We start from the raw sequence: 10065 nt of genomic DNA, 5'->3' as shown, positions 1-10065 counted from the left end.
ACATGCCAAAGTGGCACATTTTGGGAAGACTTGTTCTGACCCTTTCTTTTGATGTGGAGAATATGGCTAACAACACTAAGCCCTGTCATCACTATGGTGACACACACACACACACACACACACACACACACACACACACAATTTTTTTCTACTTGTGGAATTCTGGCTCTGCCACAGTAGATGTTATAATCTCCATTTTAAAGACAAATAATGGAGTAAGACAATATTGTTACTTGCTGTCATTGGATGGATGAATAAACAAATGCTTGCACTGTGGGAATTTGGGTGCAGAACTATGCCACAGGCCCTAATTTGAAACCAACCATGGTAGTTAGTGCCTGCTAACTTACCTAACTCAGGGACTTTCGATATACATTTTTTTTTTTCCAGCAGCAAGAGAAAAAGCTCCTCCTTTCTCTGCAGAAGTCAGGACTAGATCTCAAAATTTGAAATGTGTCCTCTCCAATGCATGCCCACCCACAGGGTTGTCAAACGATGGATTTGCCCAAATAGCTGCCACACACTTAGTTTCTAATCTCCGTATTTCTTGCCTACAGAATTTCTAAGTCTTCCCAGATAAACCCAGTCACGCTTTCTGAACTTTTGAGCAAACATCTTCTGGTAATTTCTGCTTCCTGCAAAACCCCTAGGCATAGGCACAGGGGACAGGCCGGGGTGGAGCACCCCAGCTCTGGGGATTCCTGCGCAGGAGGTCTGGCTCTCTGCGAAACAGCCCGGCTCAGCGCGCCCTCCAGCCCCCGCCAGCCTGCAGCCAGCAAACGTGCCTCAAAGCCCTCGCTTCACCCGCTAGAAGTGAGCTGAGTGAGAAGCAGCGCTATTTTTACCTCCCTGGACGCAATCCTTTATATTTATTTGAAGAAAGGACATAAAGGATTAAGAAGGAAATGCTTGACCTTACTTTCTCCGGGAAGAGGGGGTTGGAGTAGGAGGGGGAGTGGAGTATGTAAGATTTGCGGTGGTACAGAAGTAGGTAGATTTCCCTGGCTGATTGTTTCCTCCAGAGCATCTTTGTCTCTGGTCAGGAAACCCTCTCATTCTTCTTTCTTCCCCTCTGGCTAATCTCTAATTGCTGGCCTTCCTCTTCTCCTGCCCCCACCTCTGAAGATGCCACCGTCACCTCTGATGCTGCCTGGGATGCTGCATCACTCTGCTGCTTCCCCCCTTACCGCCCCCCCCGCCCCCCCCGCCGCTTCCCTCCACGATAAAGCATGCGCAGTGCGTCTGTGCCTGGCAATAGCAACAGCATCAGTATCAGCATCAGCATCAGCATCAGGACCCGAAGGCGCGCTCGGGCGCGCTCTCGAGGGCGGGGCGCACGCCCGCTCTGCGCGCCCCCGCGCCGCTCGCTCTCACGCGCCGTCTCAGCGTCCTCAGCCCCAGCAGCAGCCCCCGCAGTCGCTGGAGCGGCCGCGCCCGCCGCAGGGAGGGAGGAGCATCTGGGGAGGCTCCAAGTTGGCGGAGCGACTAGGACCCCCGGACTCTTCAGCGGCCGCCCGGGAGGGGCTGAGAGGCGAGCAGGGGAGGGGGCGCCGCCTAGCCTCTAGTCCCGAGCCCCGAGCCCCGACCCCCTGCCCGCGGCCGCACCATGCGCGCCGAGTCGGCGTGATCGGCTCCGCCCGCAGCCTCCCCGCAGCCTAGCCCGGCGCTCTCGCCGGCCACACCGAGCGGCGCCCGGGAGCTATGAGCCATGAAGCCGCCCGGCAGCAGCTCCCTGCGGCCGCCCCTGGCGGGATACAGCCTTTCCCGAGCCTCCCGCGGCCCCTCCGGCGGCCCCGCCGGCCCGGCGCCTATCCGCGCCCTGGCCCGCGCGCCGCCCTGCCGCCTGCTCCTCGTCCTTCTGCTGCTGCCTCCTCTCGCCACCTCGTCCCGGCCCCGCGCCTGGGGGGCTGCTGCACCCAGCGGTGGGTATGGCCCCGGTGCCCTTTGCATTGTCTTGCCCGCGGGGCCCTGCAGAGGAAAGCGAAGGGCACGCGGGTCCGTGCGCTCCGGACACGTCCCGGGCTCGGCCTTTCCCAGCCACCCTGCCTGCCTCTCCACCCCTCTTTCCCAAGCCCCGGTTCATGCCAGTTCACTTTTTGAAGTCCATTTCTGTTGCATTCACCAAAAACCCGTTCCAACTACTGCCGGTTCCACTGGAAGGTATTTAGTGGATGCGGGGTCCCTCAGCGATCTCTGCAACTTGGCAGAGGGGAAACCAGTGGCCGGTAAATGCAGCGAGGGAGCAAGTTGTTTCTTGGGTGGAGAGCCTGAATGCGAATGCGGGAGGACGTAATGATAATTAGGGGTAATGTGTTGTTTCCTCAAATCGCCTACTGGGTTTATTCACTGCTGTAGGAATTAAGGTGGGGGAGGGAAACTTCGGAGGTATAAACCTTTGGTTTGTAATTCTCAAAATGCTTGTCATTATGATGAACAGTTAAGAGTATGATAGTCAATACATTGATGATTGGAAATCACTAGAAGCAGAGAGCTGGCCTTGGCAGAAAAATAAAAGGAATTGGAAAGCTGCCAGGATCTACTTCCCTCTATGGCAAAAGATTTTTGCTCATCTCAAAGTTTAAAGCAAAAGGAATTGCCTGTTCTGTTTAATAAATCAATTAACAACCCATATCCATGAATTCAGCCCTCAAGTTACCTCAGGAGCGAGCGTTCTTAGCTCTCCGATGGGATACTCCTAGTCAGAGTCCCATTGAGCTCTGGTAGACTCAGAGAAGGGGTGGAGATGAGGGTCAGAACCTCTGAGCATGTTCATTTAATGTCTTCCTTCAAGTCCATGCCGCCCACCACCCCTATTCCCCATATTTAGAAGTGTAAGACTGGTTAGAAATGTACATGTAAAACACAAGTAAAAAGAAATAGTACATTACCGTCTAAGCCTCATTGGCTGTTAACCTATCCAGGCCATTTCACTGTTGCGATAACTTGCTTTGCTGTTTCTCTGCTTCTTACCTGCTTATATCCAGAGAACTTTGTTTTTGCAATTAATGGAAAAACACATCATAGTACTTATGTACTTAAAGGGTATATGTGTGTATTTGTGTATCTTTGTGCACCCCCTCTACCTCCTCCCCCCAGCTCCGCATTGGAATGAAACTGCAGAAAAAAATTTGGGAGTCCTGGCAGATAAAGACAGCACATTGCAACAGCGTAACAGCAGTAATATCAGTTACAGCAATGCAATGCAGAAAGAAATCACATTGCCTTCAAGACTCATCTATTACATCAACCAAGACTCAGAAAGTCCTTATCATGTTCTGGACACAAAGACAAGACACCAGCAAAATCATAACCAGGTAGGCATGGGTCTGGGTATGCAAAAGAAGCTGCCATGAAGAGTTTTCCTTTGATTTGATTTTCTGCCAGAATCTGATGTCACAGATTTTACTGCAGCATTTTATTGGTAAATCAATTAATATTACAATAGGGAAGAAACTGGAGGAAGTAAACCTGGGATCTCCTGTGACAGGATTGCTGTTTGTTTTTTTCTCTCTGACTCTCCTGTGGGAGTTAAATTTTCTCATGTCTTTTTAAATTCCGAGCTGGAATGTGGTCCAGGTGTCTTTCAGGTGCCTTGGGCACTGAGCAGGAGTTGAGTGAGCATGTTCATGGTCCTGACTTAAATCTGTGAGGCTTTATATAAGGGTGCAGTGTTCTCCCTCCCATGATGAAAACTGCTTTCAGGTCGCACACACGAGATTGCTGTAACAGGCTGTTTGCAGATTCCCTATGAGTTCTTCACTTAGAAATTGAGTGTTTAATTTTAAATTTCTTTAATTGATCAATAGGAGATAATGCTTTTTTTTTTCTGATGTGTTTTCAGTAGGCAAACAATTTGACATTTTAAAAGATGATGGCAAACTGTGTAAATAATGTAGAGACCAGTTTGGGCCAGCATAGTCTTTCAGGACTTTATCTGCATTCATTGCAAGTGGTTGCTTTACTTTGAAGATGGTTCAGAAAGTGGCACTGATTTTTAAAAAGGCATTCAATGGAAGATGAAGGGGCTTAATGTTCAAAGAGTTTGAAGGATCTTTTTGTCTTGCTTACTGTTCTTTATTTGAGTTAGTAGTATTTTGCACAGATTTACACAATAGGTCACTCATCAGTGCCTCTGTTCTTCATCAGGAGCAGAGAATAGAGTCTGTATGTCAAGAATTTACTCTGGGCTAAACCTGTCCGATGGTGAAAAGTACTGTCTAAGATCTAGAATTCAAGAAAAATATCGGTGGTTTATATCACTGTTTTTGTTAGTCTTCTGAAATATAGATAAGTTGTAATGGTATTTATTCCCATTTTGCAAATGGGAAATTAGAAATTTAAGGCTCTTGGGTGTGTTTCCCAGGATTGTAAAACAGCTAATATGAAGTTCAAGAAGCCTGAGTATTTCACTTTTATTATTTTCTACAAGTCAGGTTTCTGAGAAAATGCTTCCTTCGTATTGACTATTATTGGAGAAGTTAATTTTGTTTCACAGTATTATGAAGTGGCTGTTGCCCATCTATGACGTCAGCTCCTATGTAACTTCATGGGTTGACTCCTGGATCCTGCCTGCCCATTTGTCTTGTTGATAGGAGGAGTGGGTGGTGACTTTAAGGAGGAAGAATTGAAGACCCTCTTGATAAATGCATTGGGACTCATTTTATGGCTTTCCTAATAAAGGAGCTCTTCTGTAGTTGAATGGCATGTTCTCAAACCCCAGTGCCTTTGCGTAGGGTGCTGGAGGAATAAAAAACCAAACCAAACCAAACCAAAAACTTCCTTAAACCCCATTTCAAAGAATGCTCAAGCCCTCCTGAGCTGAGACTTTAAAAAAAAAATCTCAGTGGAATATTTTTATAACTCAGATTTTGGAGGCAATGGCTGATGCCTGTCTACTGGTGGAAAGTTACTTGGTTTTGTTGGGTGGAACATGGTGTGACTACTCTACACTTAATTTTTATGATAATAGGTTTTGTTAAACTTTCTCCTGCCACTCATAAATTTCTCACTGTGAAACACATACTTGCAGCTGAAATGATTCTTCTCCATTTCCACCCTCCATGGGGGGGGGTGTTCTTTTATCTCAGAAAAAAAATGTTTACATGGAAATGATATATGAGAGCATTTTTCTCCTTTTCTTATGAGTTTAAGTGAACAAACAATTGTTGCACATCTGTGCAAAGGAGTAAGCTAAAGATTCAGAGATAAGAGATAAGGAGTACAAGGATGAACAAGACATGGTCTGTCCTTCAGGTGACACAAAAATGAGATAAGCAAAATTCTAAAAGGTGCTTCCACACAGGTATAAACAGTATCTTGTATCGTGGATGCCCTGAAATTTCCCTGTGTATTCTGTGATTTCCTTTTTTTGTTGTTTGTTTTTTTTTGTTTTGTTTTGTTTTTAAGCTTCTCTTGAACTAGTTGACAAAAAGTATGCCGTATGTTTTCTGCTGTATCTTAGGATGACTTGCCTAGTAATAGTGATGAGAGATACTTGTCGGTTTAGCTGCTTTACAAATGTTTCAGCAAGAGAGAATCTATAGAATTTTGTCATTTTTGGTTTTATAAAAGAAGTTTTGATTTTAATATCTGTGTATTAGGTACCTTTTTTCCTCTCCTGATTTCATTGCACTCAAGCACATTTTAATGAATGCCTTAGAAATGCTGAATCACTGTGCCATTCTCATGGATCCTTAGATTGGGGGTAGAGGTGAAGGGGAAAGTTCCCAGATATAGGTTGCAAGGCAGGACTTTGTATTTATTTCATAAATATTCAGTGTTGATCAGTCCTTATTACTTTACAACTGTGAAAGTGAAAATGTTATTAACTCTTTCAAAATTTGTGAGTTTAAAAACAGATTGTGCAGAGCACCTATGTAATACCAGTGTTTCTGAAAACCTGAAAGTTCTCTTTGTCAGAGATTGTCAGGAACCTTTTTATCTCTAGGCAGGGTGATGTATAACTTACTGTCCAAACTGCCATTTTGGAGAGTGACAGTGATCATGCTTAATAATCATGCTAGGATAATAGGCATAAACCAAGATGCTCCATTGCAGATGGGGAATGTGGTCACCTCAGATCTAGATGGTTATGTTCCTTGAGTTTTGGTGTTTACCGCAATTCAAGTTTCTTTGTAGACAGTTTTATTTACTGATGAATTATTGTAATTTTTTTTTTACTTGCTAGGAAGTCAGTTTACCACCTTGTAGATGTATCAGGATATGAAATGGAAAAATTCAGTTTTATTTTGTTACCAAGACTTGTCTTTTTTATGTTCAGAGATTTTTATAAGCAAAAATGGAAATTTATGATTACTGAATGTAAGCATTTTTGAACCACTAATGCAATGTGTTAATGCAATGGGCCATACGTATAAAAAGAGTGAGAAACGATTTAGATTTATTCATTTATTCATTCACTCATTCATTCATCCATTCAGAGATAATCCTATGAGGTCTGTTTCTAAGGAAGTTAATGAGCTTGTAGTGGAGGAAAAATAATTTTCCTTCGACCCTTCTAAATGCTTGGCTGAACCTGCACCCTGCAATAAAAGATTAACAGGAGGAAAACAAACAGAAGTTTCTAACATGTGTATCTCCTCTATGTACTTGGGAGAGACCCAGGAAAACTGAGTCTCTCCAGAAAGGCCCACATCACTAGTTTAGATAACATCTCCAGCTAAAGACAAAAGAAGATGTTGGGGTGAGAGGTGGGGTCCCAGCTGTGGGAGGCTGTCAGGAAAAGCACAGTAAGCAATGGCAAGGTAAGTCGTTGCCTTCTGCACTGATGAGAGTTCCTAGAGATTTAGAATCATTGTTTTCTTGATACAGAGAGAGAGAGAGTGAGAGAAATAGAGAGAGAGACCCTTACAAATGGAGATTTCTTATAAAATGTAAATGACTCTTTCAGAAGGACTTCTACTCCCGTTTTTAAAACTTCTCCTGTGTCTGCTGTTTCTTAGAAATAATCAGCCTAAAATAATCCTTATGCCAAAGAAGCATATTTTAGGATGGTATATTCTCTCCCCCTCAAACCTTTTCCTGAAACTTTTCTTTAGTCAAAAATTACTTGCTTTGCATCCTACTCCCTTAGGATTCTTTTCTCTCCCTGTAGGGAAGGGATGGGAGAGGAACCCTATGCATAGCACGGGGTCTAGGAAAGACAGAAGTCATCTCCTTTGACTGTAGTTGCCCTGCACACAGAGCTTCCCTACTGTGCGGGTGGGGGGGGACGAATTAATTAATTCTTAATTGATTAAGACTTAATTCTTAATTCTTTTTTATAAATTTTATTTATTTATTTGACAGACAGAGATCACAAGTAGGCAGAGAGGCAGGCAGAGAGAGAGGGGGAAGCAGGCTCCCTGCTAAGCAGAGAGCCCAATGTGGGGCTCGATCCCAGGACCCCGGGATCGTGACCTGAGCCGAAGGCAGAGGCTTTAACCCACTGAGCCACCCAGGCGCCCCAATTCTTAATTCTTAAGAGTCTTAATTTTTAATGGAATTAAGACTATGCAGATTATGACCTGCAGAATGAGGGCGCACCAGCCACCTGAATAGGGATCCTTTAGTACCTGAGCGGTCCTCCACCGCAGGTCATGGATGAACAGGAGATAGAGAGCAGAGTAGCAGGCTCCTACTACTTATGAGGTGGTTGCAGCTGAGGTTTTTAACTTTTCCAGGGCTTACCTCCTAAGTGGCTCTTTTAAAGATATTTATTTATTTTAGAGAGAGAAAGTGAATGAGTTGGGGGGCGGGCAGAGGGAGAGGGAGGGAGAAACTCAAGCAGACTCCCAGATCGAGCATGTGGCTCCCTGTCACGACCCTGAGATCATGACCTGAGCCAAAAGCAAGAGTTGGACACCCAACCGACTGAGCCACTGAGGTGCCCTTAAAGATTTTTATTTATTTATTTAACTTATTTAATTTATTTTATTATTTTTATTTTTAAGTAATCTCTACACCCAAAGATCAAGAGATCAAGAGTCATCTGTTCCACTGGCTAGCCAGCCAGGCACCCCCTCAGTGGTTATTTTAAAAGGTGCTCCAGGAAAAGCAAAGCAGGAACTTACCGTGGGAATCCTAAACTCAAGGTCTTATCTAAATGTCCAGACTCTGGGTGTGAGTTCGCTTATCATGCTGAAAAACGTCTAAGCAGCAACTCAGAAACAACAAAAGAAAGTTATTTTTCTCATCCCAATTGACCTGGTGTTAATCTTTAGGATATTAAACTTTAGGGAAAATCCTAGGCACTGTCAGGATGGTGGATAGTAAAAACCACTGTCAGAGTTTTGGTCACCCAGCACATAAAATATCTGAGCAGAGCAAAAATGCCAGTCAGCGATATCAGTGGACAGATGAAGGTTTGAAATCCTGTCCATTAACCATTCCCTTCTTTTGTTGAGATCTGGCCAAGAAAATAAAGCCCTTGGGTAAGGTTAAGGTAGTTGTTTGGTTACAGACTTGGGTGAGGTTATGAAACATGTGTTGGGCTGTCTTTCATAAGTTTCTCTGAATTTGTCCAGAATTATCAATATACATGCAGCAGGTGGTCCCCTTTACAGTGCATATACCTTCCTTGGCCAATAAGTAATGTGAGGCTAAACAGTTACCCAAAACCGTCTTTGCTCAAGAACCACGTTGTCATTGCATGAAAATTAGGCTTTGGTGTAGCAGCCCAGTGTGTTCTGCTAGGGTGGCTGACAGGCTGGTGTTTACCTCAATCATTTGCTTTTGGGTGCCTAATGCAACAGTGCCTAGCTCTCAGCCCTTGTGATGGTTAGTTAGTACCATGCCTGCGCCTGACAAAATGTGGGTGAATGCTGTACCCTTTTGATGTCAGGGAGGCAAAAAGACAAAGTGAGGTTTCCATCCAGTGGTTTGAAAGGGTAGTCCAAGGGAGACTAAAGACAGATGGGATCTCCCAGGGGCCAGCAGGCATGCAAGTGCGTTGGAAGTGGAGGGAAAGAGAAGTGCATATATGGAGAACCACGTATGTGTGAGAAGCCTCAGGGCCTTAAACCCACAGTGGGCATCAACTGCTTGATCAGGGGACCTGGAATAAGTTGAGGTTTCCCCTGAATGGCTGGGCCTTGAAGCCCAAGACCAGGGATATTGTGTTCCAGTCTGGGGATACAGCAGTTCGTGGCATTGGTACCTGGGGAGATAGGGAGGATTAGAAAAGGACGTGTGAGGGCTCCTGCCAGATGCCACATGCTGCCTTGCAAAGTGTCCCGCGTGGGAGAAGCTGAGCACTGCAGAGAGCTGCAGGACAGGCAACAGGGACTGGTAAAGTGGCTTCTGTTGGCCAAATGGGGGCGGAGTCAATAAATCAGCTGCGTAGACCGCTAATGGGAAATAGCCTTTGTGGAGTCCAGTGACATGCCCAGCAGTTACAGCGGCCCTTCAAAGTGAGCTTTGCCTTCTGCCCATTGTATAACAGTATTAAGACTATTGGAGGACTTGGACGGGAGCTGTGAGTGGGGGCTGTAGAGAGGTACCCTCTAAGTGTACATCTTCCAGAGGGTGTAGAGGGGTCTGCGGTGGCAGTGGCAGGATCTGCAGCCAGGAAGGGGTCCTCTCAATGGAAATTAAATTCACAGACTCCCAGGAGGATGCCCAGTGTGGGCCAATCTAATGGGTGTGGTGAAGGCAAGCATCTGAGCGAAGGGTTTATAGGGGCCTCCAGAAGGGTGTGAGATGTCCACGTACCTTGGCCTTCCCAAGCTCAAAGGCGCAGCGGAGAACGACTTGGCAGCCACAACATCACCTCACACCTGAGCAGCAAGCATAGCGATAAGCAAGGGGTTTGGGGTAAACACACACAGTTAGGTGTGAAATGTCGCTCAAAGGGGTCAGTGGCAGGGAATTCATATAAACAGGCATCTGGTTCAGCAACCAAGTCCTGGGGAGTGCTCGCCCTCAGCAGCTGCTGTGTCTTCCTGGGTTTCATCTCTGCTATAGTGGAATGTTGCAGAGTTTGGGATGAGGTTGTAGGTTTGGGCATTGTCACCTCCAGCATTGTCACAGATGGAGGGAGCCATCTGGAGATGGGTGCCCCTCTCA

At 45.6% G+C, this 10065-nt stretch overlaps 1 protein-coding gene across 2 annotated transcripts in view; it reads left to right on the top strand.

The window, feature by feature from the left end:
- Nucleotides 1-1708: 1708 nt before the first annotated feature.
- Nucleotides 1709-10065, top strand: part of ADAM23 (ADAM metallopeptidase domain 23) — a gene marked incomplete at both ends in the record, with an annotated part of 169260 nt that continues 160903 nt past the window's right edge. For both annotated transcript variants that reach the window (XM_080797859.1, XM_080797860.1), the window contains 2 exons: nucleotides 1709-1922; nucleotides 3097-3314. In XM_080797859.1, the coding sequence (XP_080653985.1) occupies nucleotides 1709-1922; nucleotides 3097-3314 (432 nt within the window). The remainder of the gene's footprint in view (nucleotides 1923-3096; nucleotides 3315-10065) is intronic.

This window comes from Martes martes (assembly GCF_963455335.1).
Source record: "Martes martes genome assembly, chromosome: 3".
Taxonomy (NCBI): Eukaryota; Metazoa; Chordata; class Mammalia; order Carnivora; family Mustelidae; genus Martes; species Martes martes.
This window is presented reverse-complemented; position numbering and strand designations above follow the sequence as displayed.